Here is a 22,955-nt window from a genome sequence, read left to right as displayed (position 1 = left end):
GTTATAAATATGTGACGCAGAAGATTTTAGGCTTCTATTTGACGCATTGTTGGCTACGGCTGGAATATCTGTCTTGAACTTTACTTAGAATTATTTACTTCGCACAAGGTCGATGTCACCATAGAGAAAACCTGAGTGTCGATGTGACTTACGTTAATGAGCTGGATTTTAAGATCAGAGAGTCACATTTCAAGTTAATGTTGTTTGATGCTATGGCAGTGATTAGTCGAAGTCCAAGCAATTCGCCTTAGTATGAAGCATTGATCCTACCTGGACAGGTCATTATCTTTTGATTTATGGTCTGATGGGAATAATTTTCTGTCCACGCTTCACATGTACGTAGAGGTTACCCTAATGCATTCTCTCTCTCTATCTCTCTCTCTCTCTCTCTCTCTCTCTCTCTCTTTCTCCTCCTCTCTTCTCTCTCACTCTATATATATATATTATATATATATATAATATATATAATAATATATATATATTAATCCAAATATATCTATATATATATATATATATTATATTATATATATATTATATATATAATATACATATATATATATATATATATCACATCACCAGAATTGAGAAAATAAAAGACTAGGTGTAGGTCCTGACTGTTTTACTTCGTTTCTGAGTCGAAACCGGTCTCTTATTTGTTCACCTATGGTTGTGTGTGATAAAGAAAGCACGTGTTAATGTTATGATAATCACATACACCATATACTGAGCATATCATATATATACATGTATGTATGTGTATGTGTGTTTATAATGTTTCTTACTCTGACCAGAATGAAGGTTTTAAAACCCCTTCAGGTTGCGCTCAGTATTCTTCCTCCCTTGAACCCATTGGCTCTCTCACTCTCAATACTCACAGTCATGGTCTCCTCCGCACCCTCCGTTCGAGCACGCCCTCCTCCTTCCACTGCCGTAAAAGAGAAGAGAAACAGGAACATCAACAGCAACAACAAGAACTCCACAGGAGGTCCCCCCATCTCCATCCACAAGACCATCAAACTCCCTCGAAATTTTTCTGCGTTCACGCACAACCTAATCCCGCCCACCCCCTCCCCCCCCCTCCCATTCATAGCATACCCCCGTACTCCAACAACTCCCATCTGATCTCTTACCCACCAATATACTATCCCTACACAACCACTGCTACACACACACACACACAAAATTCTCCATGGTAGTACTACAAGATCTGCAAATATTAGAGTTTATTTTCAAGCAAGAGAACGGTTTCGAAAATCTGCATTCCAAGGGATTGTATATAAAAAAAGAATGTATGTCGCCTACCTAGATGAAACAGCAAGAGAATGTGCATTTCCGTAGAAGGTGGTTAAATAATTACGTTTAATCGTGTCAACCGACTAAAGGGGGGGGGGGGATCTTATAACTTAGAAACAACTGTCGATATAGAAGTTTATCAAGATCAGATGATATAAGCTTTTTTCCATAGCAAGTCATGTCAATAAGTCAAATACCGCATTACAACACACATAATCTCTATCTTGGCCTACCAGTAGGGCAGTTTCAAAAATATAATCCTAAAAATTATATTCGCGTGAATGATAAGTTCACTGAGGTCACCCGCACCAAATATATTGCTAGTACCTACGGGTTTTCTTTGGCCAATATGGAGGGAAAGAGTAAGTTTACCATTGCAGAGTGGTGCGTCAGAAACTAGGATGTTGAATAGCGTTTTGTGGCACCCATAATCTCCTGCAGGAGATATCATGTAATAGGACATTCAGTCAGGAGAAGAAAACTCCTCTCATCCTGTTTTCATAAATAGTCATAAACGCCTAGAAACATTTTGAGGTAACCCTGTGACCCTGCAAACAATGCTCAAGTGAAGGCCTTGCACAGCACCTTCCAGAACTTCTCTCAGACTCCGTAGACATTCAATCTTCACAAGGCAAACTAGGTTGAAAACAAATGTTTCATATTGTCAGTTGATGTCGTTGAATGACTAAGAAACAAATCGAACACTGAAATCTGTCAGGTGATTACATCGATGATGGTGTACAAAGCGTTAAGACAAATTCCGTCTTATATATAAGAATCTCTCAGACAGGACAACCTTCATAATCCCGAGAGGCCCACGCCTTATATTGTCTGAGAATAAGAAAACAGAAAACAATTAAGGTCGATACCGCCGAACTCGAGCTGAGCCCTTAGAATAACCTGCAATACTAGAGACAGATCAAAGTCTGATGAAATCTCGAATTCGAAAGCCACGCTTAGGAAAACTTACGATGTCTAAACTAATTAGCATCCGGCGTAGGTATTACCACTATAGCATTGGTTTCAATCTGCCAAAACGCCACAATCCTTGAAATAGTGTTAGTTGCTCTCTCCATCAGTCCACTCCGTATCATAGCCCAGCCGAGATTGCTCGTTCGTAATCATTTGCTCTCACGGCCTCTAATCTCGGAATCGCCTTCCTCACACTAATGCAAATCAATCCGTATTCTTATTTGACTGTGTGAGGCAAGTTCCTGGATATCCTACCTGTTGAAGCCCCCCATAGGAGAAACTCAAGCGGTGTATTGTAGGTATGTTCATGCCAATCTCGGTAAAGTCAGCGTGTCAGTCCTTTACGTATAATGCAACTGCGAGGTTTTCTTCCTGTTACGCCTTTTAAAGCCATTTTACTCTCGGTATCCTTTTCAGCTCTGAACGACCTCATTATGTCTCAGCACTTGGTCTTTTGCCTTAATTTTACATTCCATTCCATATCTCCCTTTTGAACCAACATACAGTGCCACCGGTCGTTCTAGCCACCCCGGTGCAGGGCGTAGTTTTAACTAGACCGACACCTTGCATTCATTCATTCTGGAAGTCAGAAGTAGCGTAATTGCTTCCATTAACAGAATTGAAGTCCACTCAGGGGAGTACTTCGACGAGATAATCTCCGAATATCAGGTTATTTCTCTCTCTCTCTCCCTCTCCCCCCCCACCTCTCTCTCTCTCTCTCTCTCTCTCCTACTCATGGTGTAATCCCCATCCCTAGAGTATCCTGGATGAACAGATCATCCATATTGGAGTTCTCTTGAACTCTAAAGTTGGCTATTTACTTACGGTCTACCAGGAGGGCCCTGGATAGCAGGATGTAAGATGGTACATCTCAGAGAGAGGGAGAGAGAGAGAGATCAAACTCTCAATTAAAATGAGAGAGAGAGAGAGAGAGAGAGAGAGAGAGAGAGAGAGAGAGAGAGAGAGAGAGAGAGAGAGAATTTCTAACCATGATTCATTTTCCCTGCATATTGATATTTAGATCCGTATCCTAGAGGCTTTCATCCTTCATTGAGGATAGCGCTTTCTTTTAATAGAAATTATTTTTCCCTCGGCCAGCCTTTTTTTTTTTTCGTCTTATTGTTGACCTCTAATAACCTTCCCCAACACACGAAGAATTAACATAATTTCTTTAATGACTCTCAGGTACCCGTTACCTTTGTAAAGCTTACCTAATCGCTTGTCGTGGTAAATCTTGGGAGAGTTTTCTCAGATTCAACAATAAGGATTTGTTAAAACATCTTCCCTTCTAGTTTCTGTCAAAGAAAACTGTTGCGACGGCTTTGTCTGTCCGTCCGCCCTCAGATCTTAAAAACTACAGAGGCCCGGGGGCTGCAAATTGGTATGTTGACCACTCACCCTCCTCTCATCAAACATACTAAATTGCAACCCTCTAGCATCAGTAGTTTTTATTTTATTTTAAGGTTAAATTTTAGTAGTGATCGTGCGTCTGCCAACAACACATGCCACTGACGGACCGTGGCTGAGGCTTTCATACAGCATTACACACTGTACAGAAATCTCAATTGCGCCGAAGAAACCTCGGCGCATGATTTACTTGTTTCTCTTGTAGTTATCTCTTGATTAATGATCTTGCCTGTGGTCGCTTTCCTTGGCGTAATCAATATCCTCATCTTATTCTTATGCAGTATAAGAGTGAGACAGACAGACAGTCGTTTGTATCTATCATCACACACACACACACACACACACAGAGAGAGAGAGAGAGAGAGAGAGAGAGAGAGAGAGAGAGAGAGAGAGAGGAATTTCGATCATAGTGTAACTTAATCGTGAGATAGTTTTGTAATCCGGTCATGGATCTGCCCACTTACTGTCGTAAGTTGTTTCTACTTCAGATGCACTTTTCCTGCTTTAAAGTTCCGTGCTTACCTACTTACGTAAAGTATGCCATCTTTTTTCGAGAATGTTTTTCGGTTAGTTTAAATAGGATATATTGCTCAGAATTTAAGCATACCAGTATTGCGTGGTATTTGAATAATTAACACGTCAGTTCCCCCCCCCCCTCTCTCTCTCTCTCTCTCTCTCTCTCTCTCTCTCTCTCTCTCTCTCTCTCTCTACGAACGTCACAAACAAAAGCATCGTTGAAGTGGCATTGTAACTTTACCCCTTAGCAGTGTGCCCTTAGGTAATGGGAGATCCACTTACACCTTGGGAAGACAGGATAGGAGGTAAAGGGTTAAGGTTAAGAGAAAGAAAAAGGAATATGTGCCGACTAGAATTGGAAGAGGAACGAGTAAAATTTATTGGAAAGATTATAAAAGAGAAGATGTGAAAGTGTCTTGTTTTTTTTTTATTCACGAGAGCTAGATATGAAATAATTGGGATATAATCATAAGGTGTTGAAATAAACAGACAAGAGGATGATCTAATATAAAATTTGTGTATTGGAAGTAAAACAGTGTATTTATTATTTTATTGGTGTTTTTGCGATGTAGGGATCAATGTGAGTTATTTATGAAAAACAACTCGGAACGCATTGAATATTCCGTAAGGTTACACAAACTAAGATTTAACAAAGTAAAGTGCTTATTAGGAGCAAAGCAATAAAAGATCAAATAAAATAATTGTATATTAAAAGCAAAACAGTCAGAGATCAAGTAAAATAATTGTTTATTAAAAGCAAAAATCAAAGATCCATTAAGTAAGTGTATATTAGAAGGAAAACAATTAAAGATCAGACATAGTAAGTGTATATTAGCAGTAAAGAAAGACCAAATAGTATGAGTGTATTTAGAAGAAAAACGATCAAAGATCAAATAAAGTAAGTGCATATTAGAATTACGTAAAACAATCAGTGGTCAAATAGGTTAAGTGTATATTAGAGGCAAAACAATAAAAAGGCCAATAAAGTAAGTGCATAATAGAAGGAAAACAATCGAAGGTCACGCAAAATAATTGTATATTAAATGCAAAACAATCAAAGATCCACTGAAGTTAGTGTATATTAGAAAGAAAACAATCGAAGATCAAATAAAGTAAGTGTATATTATAAGCAAAACAATCAAAGATAAAATAGAATTAGAGTATATTAAAAGCAAAATAATCAAAGATCCATTAGAGTAAGTGTATATTAGAAGCAAAACAATCAAAGATCAAATAGAGCAAGTGTATATGAGAAACAAAACAATGAAAGATCAAGTAAAATAAGTGTATATTGGAAGCAAAACAATCAAAGATCCATTAAAGTAAGTGTATATTAGAAGCAAACAATCAAAGATGAAGTAGAATAAGTGTATATTAGAAGTAAAACAATAAAAAATCAAATAGAATAAGTGTATATTAGAAGCAAACAAAGATCAAATAGAATAAGTGTATATTAGAAGCAAAACAATCAGAGATCAAATAGAATAAGAGTATATTAGAAGCAAAACAATCAAAGATCAAATAGAATTAGTGTATATTAAAAACAAAACAAACAAAGATCAAATAAAGTAAATGTATATTAGAAGCAAAACAATCAAAGATCAAACAAGATAAGTGTATATTAGAAGCAAAACAATCGAGTGTGCCAGAGTTTAAGTTGCGTTTTGATTCATTAGATGTGAATAGGCCAATAACTCTTGAGTGCCTGTTGACGTGAAATGATGCTCTGCCACTTTGAGCTTGCAGCAAAGTGCACCGAGCAATAGGAAGTCTCTTTGGATCCTTTTGTCGGTTTCTTTTTAGTCGCTTATAATGTTGCATGACGTGCAAATGTGAAAATGTCGATGTATGTTTTGGGAAAATGAAAGTATCTTGATGAGTTGTGAAAAATATGAACGAACTTCATATTCGGGTTGTTTGCCCAGATTGTGGTTTGTATTTCATGTCTGTTATTCAGTGAAATAAACTGAATTGTTCTTAAAAGCGGAGATAATAGTACAGTGGTTTAAAATAGATTATAAATATGTATTGGATGATTTCACAATACCAACTCCTCTCGGCGGAGAAATCGGGGACAAAGACAAGGAAAGTAAAAGAATAAATGTACTTGAGCTTCACCATTTCAGTTTTACATTTTGTCAATTAGATTCTGACTCTATGCTTGATATTATATTCAAATCAAGTCAGTCTGAATGTTAGACCTTATCTATATGCAAATGAGTGATTTTCCGTATGATTTTGTTCCAACTTCAATGAATTTTTTATTACCTTTGCCAGCGAAGGAAGATACGTCTTGGTCCTGCGCGCGCGCGTGTGTTAGCCGGATGTCTCAAGGATGTTTGAAGAGTTTTTGATGATACACGAAGGGACATTTATAACTTTTGGGAAAGCTTACCTCATAGTTGGCAATTTTCTGCCATGGAATCCATCACACCCCATCTCTAATATTATAGGCAAGGGTTTTCTGATGTTTTAATTAAGGCAACTTACTTGTGATATCCTTTTGATATTGATGGATAATCATTCTCGGATAAGGGTGTCGCATTTTGCCGTTGCTTGTCGAAAGTTCGACATCCGTTATTGACATTGCATATATATATATATATATATATATATATATATATATATATATATATATATATATTATATATAACAGATCAAGGTCAAGATACATACCTGATCTGTTCGTGATGAGGGTCGTTATGCTGTCTGGCAGAAGTGCGTTCTACTCTAGTCCTTGTTGAGTGTATAAGACTGGTATGTTGGAGTGCTTTGTGAATGCTGTGCTTAGTTTCATTCATTCAGTAAGGTAACATAGCAATGTAAATGAGGTTTTTATTAAAGTTAACTGGTTTTTATTTTCATTTCATGGTTTTACTATATATTATGTTTGTGTGTGTGTGTGTAAAACTGTATTTTTATTCCCTTCCTGTTTTAATTTTGTACTTGTGGGCTTTCTTTTCTGTGAAAGCTGACTTTGCGAGTTCATGACCTTTCAGGCTTGCTTGTAATAATAAAACTCAAGATATATCAATGCAAAAGTTAATTTCTCCAGTCTCCGGAAAATATTTGTTTTTATTTAAATAATTCATGAATATTCGTGTTACTTGATTGTATTTCATTTTCATAATTAACGAATATTCCAAACAGACGGACAATAACAAACCAGGAATCAGAAGTTATCTCAGTGATGTCATTGTGTGCATAATGTATCGGAAATATTTGCCAAGCCTTGAAGAGGAATACCCAATAAAAGTTAAGGGGCGGTAAGGCTTTTTTGTTTTTGAAAGGAAAAAGCACAGTTTTATTGTTTGTATGAGGCAGTGGATTTATGTTGCAGTCCTGGACATTTAGTGCTTCCCTTGATTCAAACAGATGTAGCAAAGAACTGAAATAAGCTAAAGAAGTTAGAAGAAAGTTATGGGATATATATATATATATATATATATATATAATATATAGATATATATATATATATATAATTAATATAATATATAATTGGAAAATACAAGGGCAACGAACCTAGGATGCCTTGTTTTCTTCACAGTAAATTTATTATTGAGATTAATACGATATTAATTAATATATTCATGCAGCCAGGGCATTTTGCTTCATGATATTGACGCCATTCATTTCACATAAACTGCCGTTTTGGTATTTTTGTGCATGTTGGAGTATGCGATAAACCGAATCTTTGTTTTCATTGTTCCATTTGCTCAAGTTTGTAAACGATTTTACTTTTTTTTTATTGATACAGCATTGCCAGCTTGTTGTCGGTAATTCATTTTAAAACACTACATAATAGAATAGAGTCCGATAAAACTTCAAAGATCTGGACACATTGTGCTGTTTTTATAGAAACAATAATCAAGAGCAAAGAATTTGAGATAAAGCAAGCTAGTACTTTATAGTTGTGCTACTTTATAGTCAGCTGAAATGCTCAAAAGTTTAATGCTAAAATATAATAAATTTGAATATAAACATTTAGCTGACAAATACCAATCGTTAGTTGATAAACATATGTGAACTTATGGTAAAATATTACAGTGTATGATCAAAGAAAATATGAGAGAATGAATGACAAGGAAATTCATTGAAAACTAGTACCTTAATAGGGGTGACTCAAACTCTCTCTCTCTCTCTCTCTCTCTCTCTCTCTCTCTCTCTCTCTCTCTCTCTCAGTATTTCCCACTGACCTTCTCTCTTTCTGATTTTGATTTTATATGAAAATCTTAGCTGTCTTTCTGATTTTATATGAAATCTTAGCTTTGTCTCGGTGCTCTATTATAACTATATATAATAGTTTAAACTACTATTATATATATATAATATATATATATATATATATATAATATATATATATAACTATTTAATTCAAAGTCTGCCAAATTATATTTATATTTTATTGATAATTAATTGTGAGATAACAAAGCTAGAATAATATTGTTTCTTATGATTATATCAGCTGGTAGGCCCAGGGGAAGCATACCCTAAAATTTTTCAGATTCCAAACGCAGAAGGATGAGGTCACTGGATTTTTACTGGAAAAAGAGAAAATTTCGAAATAACCAATAAATGATATCACACATTATTGAAAAATTAGGGGTAAGCTAACATAAAGTTACTTGAACTAGGTTGATAAAAGGTTGAGGGGTTATTGCCTCATCTCACAAAGATCTTGATGAAAGATACACTGAGACAGCAAAAGGCAAGAGCAATAATGATTCAGCAAGCGCTGAAAACTTGGCTGAATATGACAGATCTGGGCCATGGGCATGAAGAGGGTGAGTTGTGGTGATGAATGTAGTAGAGGGAAAAGAGTGATCTGCTGTACTGCTGTATTAATCTTTTCAGAAAATACATCCCTCTGCCTGGTTATAGACCTGTCATTTTGAGAGATTTTTCTCATAGGGTTGCACTGTACTCTAGGAAACTTTAAGAAGGCAGTCCCTGGTTAATGGTGGAGGTTCCACTCCCGGCCGATAATAAACTGCTTAAACTGCTTGCCAGCGCCGAAAATCGCTTACTGGCGCCAATAAACTGCCTACCGATGCCGAAAACGCTTCCCGGCACAGAAAATCGCTTATCGACGCCTGATAAACCGCCTACTGACGCCGATAAACCTTAGTGACCTGATAAACTGCCTACCAACCCGACAAACTGTTACCGACACCGATAGACCACCCACCAACACCAATAAACCGCCTACTGACAACAATTAACTGCTTACCACGCTGATAAACTGTCTACTGGTGCTGAAAAACTGCCTACCAATGCTGATAAACCGCTCACCGACACCGATAAACAGCTTACTCTCGGCGAAAATCTGATTAACGTCATCGTTAGCTAAGAGTCATACAACTGAAATGCTGTTAACCGATGCCGCTGATAAGTGGGGACTACTTGCAGCATAACATGCCATAAACTCGTGTTGGTAACTTATTGCACATACTGTATCATAAACAGTTTGAATGGAAACTAACAACTTATTAGTAGTCATAACCGCTTCATAATGTTGTCCAACATTGGCCAGAGATTTTTTTCCACTTCTGGTCATTGACTTGTTTTCAGCCTCCAGTATTTTTTATATGTTAGCAATATGTTTTTCTGTATAAACAGTATTTATAACATTGTTTTACTGTAGTGTGGAAGCACCCATAGTATTGAACAAGTTCATCTTCTTGTTGCCATTGCCATTTTTAGTTAATTGCCCCTCCTCTTCCTGAATTTTGTGAGAGGTATCAACAACTGTTATTGCAACCTCTACCTGAACACTGCATATACTCAGTGGTCCGGTTAAACATTTACTTATAATAATAGATATTGTGTCTGTTTTACTTACTTATTTACCACCATCATCGTAAACAATTGAAGGGATCAGTGGCAGATCTTGAAATCTTTCTTTGGAGTGAAAATTAGGTTAGGATGTATTAATATATATAGTATAATAATATATATCTTACATATAATTACATACATACATTGTACATATACATATGCAACTTTACACATATGTATACATGTATATCAACATTTATATATGCATGTACACATATAGTTGTTGTTGTTGTACAGTTGTTGAAATAATCATTATGTTAGCAAATTTTTGCTACTAATAATGATTAATTAAAAGAAACCAGTGTTCTATTATTCATATCGATAGGGGGGACTCGTGAACAGGTGTCTGTGGAATAATGTATATTTTACTATGCAATTGCTGTACGATTCATTTCCATGTATTTAATAAAATCACCTATTGTGAACGCATCCGCATGTGTCGCCCTGTATCATGAACCCCGCACATGCGCATGGCTATCTTCTTGCTTCTCTTGGCGCGAGCTGCACTCCCTGCAGAGCCTCTGTACATATTTACCTTTTGCTGCTTGGAATAAACAAATCTACGACTCGGGATATCATTTCTCCCATCCTGCAATCTTTCGTCTTCTAATGCAAGACATCACCATGGCGCAGTGAGTAGGATACGAACCTACGCGGGAACATCCCATCTGTCAGTCAAACTGTATAAGGGTGGACAATCATGCATAGTTTGACACAAAAGGCAAATCATCTGACTGTCTACTTTTTAATGTAAGAGTGGCGACTTTTTGTCTTTTCTGACAAAAACTGTTGGTGCTACTTACTTTTGCAAAAACTGTAATGGTGGTGTCTTCCATTTCATCAGTCGAAATGTTCACAGAGAGGAGTTGGTTGAAGGCCAGTAAGGTACATATATTGCTTCAGCAATACTGTCGGAATGCTTATTAAAACAGAATTTTTGGTGTTTGCCAGACACCACTGCATTGTCAGTTTTCATTTTTATATTAGCAAGATTGTATATACAGCAATAGTTTTGTAGGTTGCTGTCCATAAGAAAGCAATAACAAAGACTGTTGGTGGATGAGAAAAAGGGTATGTTACAAAATCAGACAGAGCAGTATTGCTTGTGTGCCACATTTCATCTTAATTAGCCACCCAATCACACTTAGAGAAGATAAGCCAAGATGCACTGATCACAAAAAAAGAAGATGGGTTAAAGTGCAATATCTCATAACTTTCACTCTCTCAGTTGCTACAGAATAGTTGTGACGAGTTTTTTGTTATGTATATTGATACAGTACTGTACGGCAGTCCCAAGGTTATTGTTGGGATGGTGGAATCCATTCTGATGGCCAGGCTTGATGATAAGCGTCAATCGCCAATAACAGAAAATTGCGCTTATCAGCGCCGATAACTGGATTTTGGCACACATACCGGTTAATGGCGCCTCTTTTAGGTATATAACAGTGCCAATACTTGATTATCAATGCATTTCGGTGACGAAAATCGCTTCAGTGTTAGACAAATCCCATAAAACCAATGACTACCATATATATTTTTTGTATAGTACTGATTTTTCTAATGTAAGAATTTTTCTTCTTTCAGGTCAATGTGAACAGGGCATGTTTGCATGCAAAGATGGTCTCAAGTGCATTCCCATGAGCTGGAAGTGCGATTACTCTCCTGACTGTAGTGATGCATCAGATGAGCCAGTTGACTGTCGTTAGTATAATTATTTTTTGTTCTGCTTTGTTTTTAGAATTTTATCAGCTTCTAGTTTATTCATAAGGTGGACTTATATTAAGTTAGTTTTTTGTATGTTTCTATCCTTCTCCCACCCCAACTTACATTTTCTTGATGACAATATCATCTACAGAAAGGTATTTGTAATCTATAATAAGGCTCTTTGTGTACCTCCATACTTCACTACAGTAAACTGCCCCTTCCTACTACAGAAAAAGAGAAAAGTAAACTGCCCCTTCCATCTCTTTCCTGTCCTCTTTTCTTTCTCCTCATTTTCTAGGAAATATTCTTTATGATTTCCTTGATTTCCAATACACAGTACATATACCTGTAAAATTGACGAAGTAAAGGATTCTTCATTATCAGTCCTTTACTATTTCAACCAAGGTTTTCCTTCTCTTGCTTAAGACCTCTGGTGAACTCTCTCCATTTCATTTTGTATTATTTTGTGTATTTCCTGAATTGATTCTTATCTTTTCTAGGTCCCCATCTGTCTTGACTTTATATTCATCTAGGAATTCCCATTAGTTGGCATTCAGTTAGTACTGCGGCTGCCGTAGCTATCATTTACACTGTTAATTTCTTTCCCTTTTCATTACATTCCAATACCATCTCAATCTATTGGGACCTAACACCACTTTGCTACCTCCTCATATACTTTGCAGTTTTCCTATGCTTGCTTTAACCATGAATGTGAGGGTTTTGCAGTAAAAGCTTTTTGAGTTTTCTTTTATTTTCTCTGTGATCATTCATGTATCCCTTGTATGAATAACTGGTCTTAATCATTCATGTTTCCCTTGTATAAATAACTGGTCTTACACTTTCATTGTAAAGTTTTGATCCAGTTGAATCATTTCAATTTGTTCAGGCTACTGGTACTTTCCATGATGGCATAAAGGACCTAACAGTCTAGTTTATCACTGTGATAATTGATATTCTTCCTTTGCTTTAAATTTGTCCTATCACCATGACATAATCCTCTTCATCTCATTATTAGTTCCTCTAAGACTTTCCAGGGATGTAAAATCTTTTACTCTGTTTATTCTTTGCATCCTAAAAAAAATCTCTTGTGGCCCTGTTTCTTACTTTCAGTTCATAATACAGTACAGTCATACCCCTACATGTGAAAGTCCCTACGTATGAAAAATGCAGGCTACGAAGGCAAAGACAAAGATTTTTTTTGCTTCTGTGTACGAAAATAATTCAGGATGCGAAAGGGTGTACTGTAAAGTCCGAGATTCGCCCAGGCAGAACAATTTTAAAACTCACGCGCCACCAACTCAGTAGACTCGCCACCAATTTAGCTTTATTATAAAATTTACTGTGGTGTTTTTGTAGGGCTTGGAACGAATTAGGCAATTTACATGTAAAACAGTTCTGGATACGAAAAAATCAGGTTACGAAGGCCACTTCGGAACGGATTGATTTCGTAACCTGAGGCACTACTGTATTGAATTATATATTCTGTAAACCACACCCACAACATCAACATGGCACTTTCCAGGCTACACTATCTCCTTTGCTTCCTTTCTTGTTACTCTTATCTTGGTTTTTCCTGCATGGATTTTTAATCTCTTTACCATTCCATTCTGCCATCCTGATTCTTATGTTATCAGATCATCTGCATATAATAACTAATTGGGACCTAACTTTTGGCATTCATTTGTATCTTTCTGTTTATATGATAATTAGTTTATTAAGGCTCCTGTTAACCAAGGCTCCTATTCTAATCCTTGATAGACAATAAAGGGATTTTGACGAAGGAAAAATCTATTTCTGGGGGAAGACCTGTGTCGCCCGGTGAAATGTTCCTGTAACTCGCATTTCTAAGTATAAATAGATTCTAAATATACCAGAGAAAAAGCTAAAATGGAATGCTGAAGTTACTACCTTCAGCTCAATCACCCAAGGGCGTCGGTATAAGCACTAGGGCGAGTGGAAGCCACTACCACAGGACTTCTGCCAATTAGAAGATTCCTTTCAAAGTCCCTCCCACGGCGAGAGCCGCTACAAAGACTACCCCTCCACCTTCCGCTCGCTACTACTACTACCCACGCCCGGCATCTTCATTCCTGGAATAGACACCCAAGCTTGGACTGGCTACAGGGTGGGGATCAGGAGAAGAAAGAGGGTCGGGTTCACCGGGCGACACAGGTCTTCCCCCAGAAATAGAGTTTTCCTTCGTCAAAATCCCTTTTCTGGGTTTGACCTGCGTCTGCCGGTGAATTAGTATCAGAGAATTGCCATACAAGCTTGAAAGATACCAGACAAAAATGCATAAAGGAATAAGGAAACTTAAAGTTCACTAAAGAATAATTTTAATGAGCAGTAAAAGAAATGGACACTTAGTGAATTCTTAAAATTAAGACTTAAATTAGGATTTAATCACTAGTAATAAAGTAAAAATACAATTGAATGGTATCTGAATCAATGTGATATGTACCTAGACGTATGTACAAAACAGGTAAGGAATACAAAAGGTGGGTCCCAATGCTATATACAAGTCCGGCGACAGAATGGCAAGCAAACCAGTCCGGCACCGGGAAGGAAGATTGGTAGGGGATACGAGCGAAGCAGGCAGGAAGGAGTGAGGAATCAGGAATAAAGGGCTAAGCAGAACGAGGAATAGAATAGAGTTTTAGGACTCGGTCATTCAGGGGAGACTATGCTCCCTGCGGCCACTGCTGAGAATTTAAGGGCCTCTAAGTTCTTGAGATAGTGGCGTTTAAATACTGCCGGAGATTTCCAACCCGTATATTTCTTCAGATCCTCGAAGTTCATATTGTGAAAATAGTTAATCGAGGTAGCCACTGCCTGGATATCATGAACGTGCGGAACTGAATTTGGGTTGGCTTGCTTAATAAAATAGAGGATTTGTTGTCTAATACCTTTCAGAGAAATCTCTCTAATAAAAAGGGGACTGAAGACTTATTGGACGTCTTGGCCAGATAGGATTTGAGGGTGACGACAGGACACAATGATGTGTCTTGTGTAAGAGGAACAATTTTCCATGGGGCCCGCCTGTTTTGTGGGTCTTCATTCTTGGCCAAGAATTTCCGATCTGGGGATAGTAGCACTTCACCCAACGGGAGGAATTCAACGTGGTTAGGGTCTCCAGAGAGAGCCGAGAGTTCAGATATTCTGGCGCCTGACGCCAAGCTCATTAAAAAAAAAGTTTTCCTGAGAAGGGTTGTTGATGAGCATTATCAGTGTCTGAGGCCAATTTAAGTACATCATTTAAGAACCAGGAGACTGTATGAGGGCGGTCTTCTGGTCTCAGGCGGGCACATGCTCGCGGGATTGAAGAGAAGTACAAATCCGACAAATCAATACTAAAACCAAGCTGAAAAATCTTCCTTAAGGCAGATTTGATTGTAGTATTGGTACTAGCAGCTAGGCCTTTCTCGAGTAGAGTTCTAAAGAATGAAATCGCCAGATTCGTAGTCATCTGTTGGGCATCACTTTCATTTAGAAAGATGGCCAATTTCTTCACTGCTGAATCATACTGTCTGAGCGTTGACTCTCTTTTATCAGATTCTACAAACAGGATGTTTAGTGGATCGATACTAGGATCCTTTTGGGCCGCAAACTTCATGAAGTCCATAAAGTTAGGGCATTCAGAATTCTTGAGGAAGCTGGCACAGTCCAAGTTTGTACTACTTGAGTCAGTTCTGGACAGGGGATCCGTCTGGGACGGAGATTCAATTCTAGCAGAAGAGGAAACCAGTTGCTCTTCGGCCAGTTGGGTGCAACCAATGCTACCTGTCCCGTGAAAGATCTTAACTTGTGCAGGACTTTCATCAGAAGATTTACTGGTGGGAACAGATAAATCATCTGCCAACTGTTCCAGTCTATGAACATTGCATCTGTGGCGTGAGCTAGAGGGTCCAGGTTGGGAGCTACGTAACACGAGAGTTTGTGATTGGACTCTGTGGCAAACAGGTCTACTTGAAGGCCGGGATTTGGTTGCAAATCCAGTGGAATGTCTTCATGTACAGGGACCACTCCAACTCCAGCGGAGTCGTCCTGGATAGTGAGTCTGCGATGACATTCCTTACTCCTGCCAGGTGAGTGGCTGACAGGTGCCAACGATTTTTCATTGCTAACGAGAAAATCGCAATCATTACGTGGTTTACTTTGCTCGACCTGGAGCCTCCTCTGTTTATGCAATGGACTACTACCTCCGCCGAGGTGACTAAGTTGATCGACCTGCCCAATCTACATCTTGCCTCGAATTCCGCTTTGACCAAGTGGTCTGGAATCCTAGGTAGCTTCTCTGCGAACAAGGGTGGAGGCGCACTCTGGGTCGAGTTTACCCACCGTGAACGTAGCCGGAGCGTCAGTCCAAAACTCCACATCTGCGGGCAAGAGTAAGGAGGTAGCCTCAGTCTCTTTTAAAATAGGTAAGGGCTTGTAGGTCAGTTCTGCAACTTTAGATGTGCAAGGTGACGGAACTCCTCGCGGGGTCACAAACATAGTGAAGCTACCTTTATGGGGCGTTAGCTTGGTGTTAACGCAATCCCACTCTATAAGGGTGCAGACCCATACAGCTTGGGCCTGGTCCCTAGGGTAGATCACGGTCTCTTTCGGGACCTTGTCTACCCTAACTAGCGCGTCTTCTGCTAGTCTAGCATATCCCGGAAACGGAAACTGGAGGCCTTCCAGGAAGAACTCGAAGTCTTCTACCGGTCGGATTCTGCAACCTTCGATCGTCAGTTTCCCATCTGAATACGGGGCATGCAACGCTAACTGCCATGGGTTGTTGTTATCAAATGGCGGAAGCTTTGACGCGGCTGGAACTGTCACGGTCTGTGCCGTGGTCCCGGACTGGAGGATTCCGGTCACCAATTCCTCCTGGGCTCTGGTCCTCTCGGTCAGGGACAGTATTGTTTGTCCCGAGGTCTCTAGGCCCGAAGCAAGTCGAGTGGACACCGACTCAAGCTTATTGTCTACTACTTTGCTCACCTTCATCATTAGAAGATTAGCAAATGCCTCTTGGTCAAAGTCGGACTCCGTCGGCTTGGTTCTGGAGGTCTTGGCTCTCGACCCCTTGGGAGGGGGAGAAGCCTTGGAAGAGGGCGGCTTAGCAGTAGAGGTCAACGGCTTGGGGGCCGAGTATGACTTAGCCACACCCGCCGGAGCAGGTTTGGATTCCTTTGGAAGGGATCTTGTTTTTATAACCTTGACTTTGGGAATGACCGAAGCCGATCTATCCCAAGAGGGGGCGGACTTAGTGAAGCCCTGGAAGGAAGAGGAAGAAGAAGGAGTGGGGCTAAAGGGGAGACTACCTGCCTCACTCACCTCCCTACCTACTTCCTCCCCGGTGGCCATCGGTTCGTGGTGGAAGCTGATGGCCGCCACCTCTTCTGCCACCAGGTCGCAATCTTGGTCCTCCGGGAGCAGCAACGTCTCCAGCCGGATGTTCTCAATGATAGGGTTCGCTATCACTGCAGGAACAGCCGTTGTGGCCATGGCTCCCGGATACAAAAGGGAGTACAGGTTCTCGGACAACACATAGGGCTGTCCGGCCGTGGCGTTCCTGCAAAAACCTCCGACCCAGCACTTGAGGGATGCTTTGGTTTCCTGCCGGAGGGCCAAGCTAGCCTGTAAAAAAGGGAATCAAATTAGTATCCCATCCGGGAATAATATATCCAAGAAATTTCATAAAGTTGCCATAATACAGAAATTTCACGTGAATGACGAGGTGAGGAAGTTACTTACCGTCTCGCCAGAGATGATGGTCACCATATCATAGCACATCGTACAAGTGTCGGGGTGCCAGACCAGGTAGTCCTCCAGTTGGACGGCGCAGTTGGCATGTGACCTACAGACCACATGCCCGTAGGGCTTGATGAGGGTAGCTGAGCACCCTTCCGCCTGGCAACGGACCATCTGTAAGTTGAAAGGTCAAATGAGTATTATACAAAAAGCGCCGTAGTTAACCGGCGGGAGCATGCACCTTAACCTAGATATCGGTTCATGACTTACTCACTACAGTGGTCCCCCCCGTATTCGCGGGGGATGTGTATCAGACCCCCCCGTGAATAGTTAGAACCCGCGAATGTTTGGAACCACTATAAAAATGTTAAAAACAGCCTATTTTGTTAGTTAAAACTCAATAAAAACCCACTAAAAATTTTCATACATGGTTTTTTTAATAGTTTTATCACAAAAAGTGCATTTTATGATGAATTTCATCAAAAAAACCAGGAATTTGTGGATATTTACCATAGAAAAATACCGCGAATGCGCAAATTTTCCACGAATAATGCAGGGAAACGTTCCCGAGAGAAATCCGCGAATGTGTGAGTCCGCGAATCTGGAGAACGCGAATACGGGGGGTCCACTGTAAATGACTTCAACTCACTGAATGAATAAAAGAAAAAAGGGGGCTCTGGGTGTTTCCGCCTGCTCTGGAGTCCGTCTTCAGGAAGGTAAAGATATACCCAGTGTATGGGGTCTGAGACGAGCAGGGCCGAGGAGAAGGAAAGACCTAATCCTGAAAAACTACGAATTGACGTAGTCGCATATCTGAACCGTTAACCGTCCCCACCGAAATGGGGAACAGCAAAATCAAGAAAACGGAAAACTGAGCGGCGGAAACCTGGTATGACAAACTCCGGTGGCGAGTGTGATGGTAGACCACACTACGTCTGGTGTAATCTCTTAGGGGCTTGGCCTACTCCGGAGTCTCATAATCCCGTTGTCTTAAAGTAATGCCAGTGGAGACGGGCTGATACGAGTGGAACAGGGGAAAAGGTAAGACCTAGGGCTGAACCTGAATGCATTGAGGGGGGGGGGGGAGAAGCGATTCTAAGGTAGCTAGAAACACAAATATGAGCCTGAATCCGTTCCCACGTGAGTGGGGAGGCGGAGACAACAGGGAGAAAGAACAACTGAGCAGTGGAGCAGTAGCAATGTACGATCCGGTGTGCAGCCTGCTGGCTGGTGTGATGGTAGACCCCACCTAGCCGGCGGAGCTACAGGCCCGGAGACATAATAAGAAGATTACACCTAATACCAGTAACCACTCCCCTCCAACCCATCCCTCCCCCATCGGACAGAAGATGCTCTAGTAGGCGTTCATCGGTGGGATTACTTGCACCGCGAGCTAATAGGCAGCGCCAGGGGGAGCCGGTGCTGGAGGGTTGGGGTGGGGGGGATGGAAGGGGGTTGGGGTGGCCGGTCGTGATCGCTTGGCCTTATCAACCGATCAGAGATCACCACCTACTGGAAGCTGTACTAGCCTACTACTAAAATGGGCAGGGGGCAGTAGGCCGACTGGCCCCCTATGGGGTGGCCAGTCGTGATTGTTTGGTCACAGCAACCGATCGGTGATCACCATCTTACGGGAGGCTATTAACCCTCTTACGCCGGAGCGGTAAATAAAAAACTGTCTACCGTGTGCCGGAGGGGTTTCGGAGTGAGCGCGGAAGTGGAAAAAATATTTTTTTCCAAAAAATCACAGCACGCTTAGTTTTCAAGATTAAGAGTTCATTTTTGGCTCCTTTTTTTGTCATTGGCTGAAGTTTAGTATGCAACCATCACAAATGAAAAAAATTATCATTATCATATATAAATAATGCGATATATGATAGCGCAAAAACGAAATTTCATATATAATTGTATTCAAATCGCACTGTGCGCAAAACAGTTAAAGGTAACAAGTTACTTTTTATTCGTTGTAATGTACACTAAATTGCGATCATTTTGGTATATAACACATTGTAAAACGATAAAAGCAACACAGAGAAAATATCATCACAAAATAATGCATGAATTCGTAACGCGCGGACGTAAACAAATATTTTTTTCAAAAATTCACCATAAATCTAAATATTGTCCTAGAGACTTCCAATTTCTTTCAAAATGAAGAAATATGATTGAATATTACTATACTGTAAGAGTATTAGCTTACAATTGCAGTTTTCGACCATATCTGACAAGTTAAAGTTGACCGAATGTCGAATTTTTTTTTATATATATATATTTTTTATATGCAATTATTTCGGAAATAAGAAAAGCTACAACCTTCAAATATTTTTCGTTTTATTCTACATAAAATTGCACACATTTTCATATATAAAACTCTATGAAATGCCTAATATGAAACGGAGCAAATATTCCGAGAATGGGACGTACGTATTTCGGAGATTTGTGGCGGAGAATCCGCGTGCGGAGGGAAGGAAAGACTTTTTTAAATTCACCATAAATCTAAATATTTTGCTAGAGACTTCGAATTTTTTTCAAGATGAAGATAAATGACTGAATATTACTAGACTGTTAGAGTTTTAGCTTACAATTGCATTTTTCGACCATTTCGGTAGAGTCAAAGTTGACCGAATGTGGTTTTTTTTATATTTATCGTGATTTATATGCAAATATTTAAAAAATGAGAAAAGCTACAACCTTCAATTATTTTTCGTTGTATTCTACATAAAATTGCGCACATTGTCATATATAAAACTTTATGTAACGGCTAATTTAAAATGGTGCAAACATTACCACTATCGCACGTATGATTTTTATGGAAGAGTTACCGCGCGGATGTAAAGAAAATGTTATTTTTTTCATAAATTCACCATAAATCGAAATATTGTGCTAGAGACTTCCAATTAGTTGCAAAATTAAGGTAAATGATTGAATATTACTAGAATATAAGAGTTTTAGCTTACAATTGCGTTTTTCGACCATTTGGGTAGAGCCAAAGTTGACCGAAGGTTGAAATTTTGGCAATTATCGTTATTTATATGAAAATATCTCAAAACTGATGAAAGCTACAATCATGAGTATTTTATTGTTGTATTCTACATAAAAATGCGCACATTTTCATATATAATACTCCATGTAACGGCTAATTTACAATGGTACAAAAATTATGTCAAAGTGACGAAATAATTTCTGAGATGTGTCACAGATACTTTTTAGTGCGGCAAGAAAGAAATTTGCGCTTGCGCGCCTGCGTAACGATTGTAAACAAAACAACACCTTGATCCGTGAACTCCCAGCATCCCCCAAAGCGCGTGATTCAAGAGTTTTAGGCTGGTAGGCATATAAGTATTTTTCCGCGAATTTTAAAAAAAACTTTTGTAAGTCAACGTAAAATACTTCCAGTCGGCACACGGTAGACAAAAAATGTCGACGTAAAATACGTCCAGTCGGCGTAAGAGGGTTAACCTACTACTAAAGGGGCAGGAGGCGGCAGGCCAACTGGCACCCTAAAGGAGGCAAGGCCAAGGCGACACACAACCCAACAACATAAATAAAAATACAATAATGAGGCATCACTGGAAGAGTTGCAAGGGGACAGTAAGGTGAATAAGGATATACCCAGCAGGGATCTAGCCTAACCCTCCGAGATCGATACGGATCCGGTCAGGTAGGCCAGATAGGCCTCCAAGGACGTCATGACTAGGATGGTAGTCACTCAACCAAGCCCTCCAAAATCGAAATTTCGATCTGGTCAGGTAGGGAGGATAGGTCCAACAAACATGGCCTACCTTGCTAAAACTAGCCTAGGCCTAGTCTGGTAAGCCAGGGAGGGAGAGCAAAACTTCCAACCTCACAGTGATATGAAAATCATAAACATGTGTAAAATCAAGTGCATAGCTGGCTAACATCGAAAACAGTAAAGCATGCATGCATAAAATTGCGAGAGAGAGAGAGAGAGAGAGAGGGCTCGCTTTCTCTACCACACTAGCGTACGATAGGCTAACTGGAAGCCCAAATACACTACACACATATAAAATACAAAATAAATACGTACGAAGGTGAATGAACACGCTCCTGAGGGACTGAGGAAAAAGCCAAAGGCTAGAAATACGAAATAAACAATAAATTAACCCTTAAACGCCGAAGGGGTATATTAAAATCGTCTTCCGTGTGCCGAGGCGGTCTCAGAGTGAGCTCGGAAGCGGAAAAAATATTTTTTTCAAAAAATGACAGCGTGCTTAGTTTTCAAGATTAAGAGTTCATTTTTGGCTCCTTTTTTTTCATTGCCTGAAGTTTAGTATGCAACCATCAGAAAGTGCATTATCATCATCATCATATAAAATAATGCGATATATGATAGCGCGAAAACAAAATTTCATATATAATTGTATTCAAATCGCGCTATGCGCAAAACGGTTAAAGGTAACGAGTTACTTTTTTTTCGTTGCAATGTACACTAAATTGCAATCATTTTGGTATATAACACATTGTAAAACGATAAAAGCAACACAGAGAAAATATTATCACCAAATAATGCATGAATTCGTAACGTGCGGACGTAAACAAATATTTTTTTTCAAAAATTCACCATAAATCTAAATATTGTCCTATTTGGTATATAACACATTGTAAAATGATAAAAGCAACACAGAGAAAATATTATCACAAAATAATGCATGAATTCGTAACGTGCGGACGTAAACAAATATTTTTTTTTTAAATTCACCATAAATCTAAATATTGTCCTAGAGACTTCCAATTTCTTTCAAAATGAAGACAAATGATTGAATATTACTATACTGTAAGAGTATTAGCTTACAATTGCAGTTTTCGACCATATCTGACGAGTTAAAGTTGACCGAATGTTGAATTTTTTTATATATTTTTTTATATGCAATTATTTCGGAAATTAGAAAAGCTACAACCTTCAAATATTTTTCGTTTTATTCTACATGAAGTTGCGCACATTTTAATATATAAAACTCTATGAAATGCCTGATATGAAACGGAGCAAATATTCCGAGAATGGGACGTACGTATTTCGGAGATTTGTGGCGGAGAATCCGCGCGCGGAGGGAAGGAAAGTTTTTTTTTTAAATTCACTATAAATCTAATTATTGTGCTAGAGACTTCAAATTTGTTTCAAGATGAAGATAAATGACTGAATATTACTAGACTGTAAGAGTTTTAGCTTACAATTGCGTTTTTCGACCATTTCGGTAGAGTCAAAGTTGACCGAACGTGGTTTTTTTTCTATTTATCGTGATTTATATGCAAATATTTCAAAAATGAGAAAAGCTACAACCTTCAATTATATTTTGTTGTATTGTTGTATTCTACATGGAATTGCACATATTTTCATATATAAAACTTTATGTAACGGCTAATTTAAAAGGGTGCAAACATTACCACAATCGCATGTATGATTTTTTCGGAAGAGTTACCGCGCGGACGTAAAGAAAATTTTATTTTTTTCATAAATTCACCATAAATCG

At 39.1% G+C, this 22,955-nt stretch overlaps 1 protein-coding gene across 1 annotated transcript in view; it reads left to right on the top strand.

Annotated features, from left to right (window-relative positions):
- LOC135198099 (prolow-density lipoprotein receptor-related protein 1-like) overlaps positions 1-22,955 on the top strand; it is an 875,913-nt gene that overhangs the window by 73,607 nt on the left and 779,351 nt on the right. The window contains 1 exon segment of the mRNA XM_064225548.1: positions 11,611-11,727. Within this exon segment, the coding sequence (XP_064081618.1) occupies positions 11,611-11,727 (117 nt within the window).

This window comes from Macrobrachium nipponense, chromosome 21 (assembly GCF_015104395.2).
Source record: "Macrobrachium nipponense isolate FS-2020 chromosome 21, ASM1510439v2, whole genome shotgun sequence".
In the NCBI taxonomy this organism is placed as follows: domain Eukaryota; kingdom Metazoa; phylum Arthropoda; class Malacostraca; order Decapoda; family Palaemonidae; genus Macrobrachium; species Macrobrachium nipponense.
Note: the sequence above shows the minus strand (reverse complement) of the source record. Positions and strands in the feature narration are given on the sequence as shown.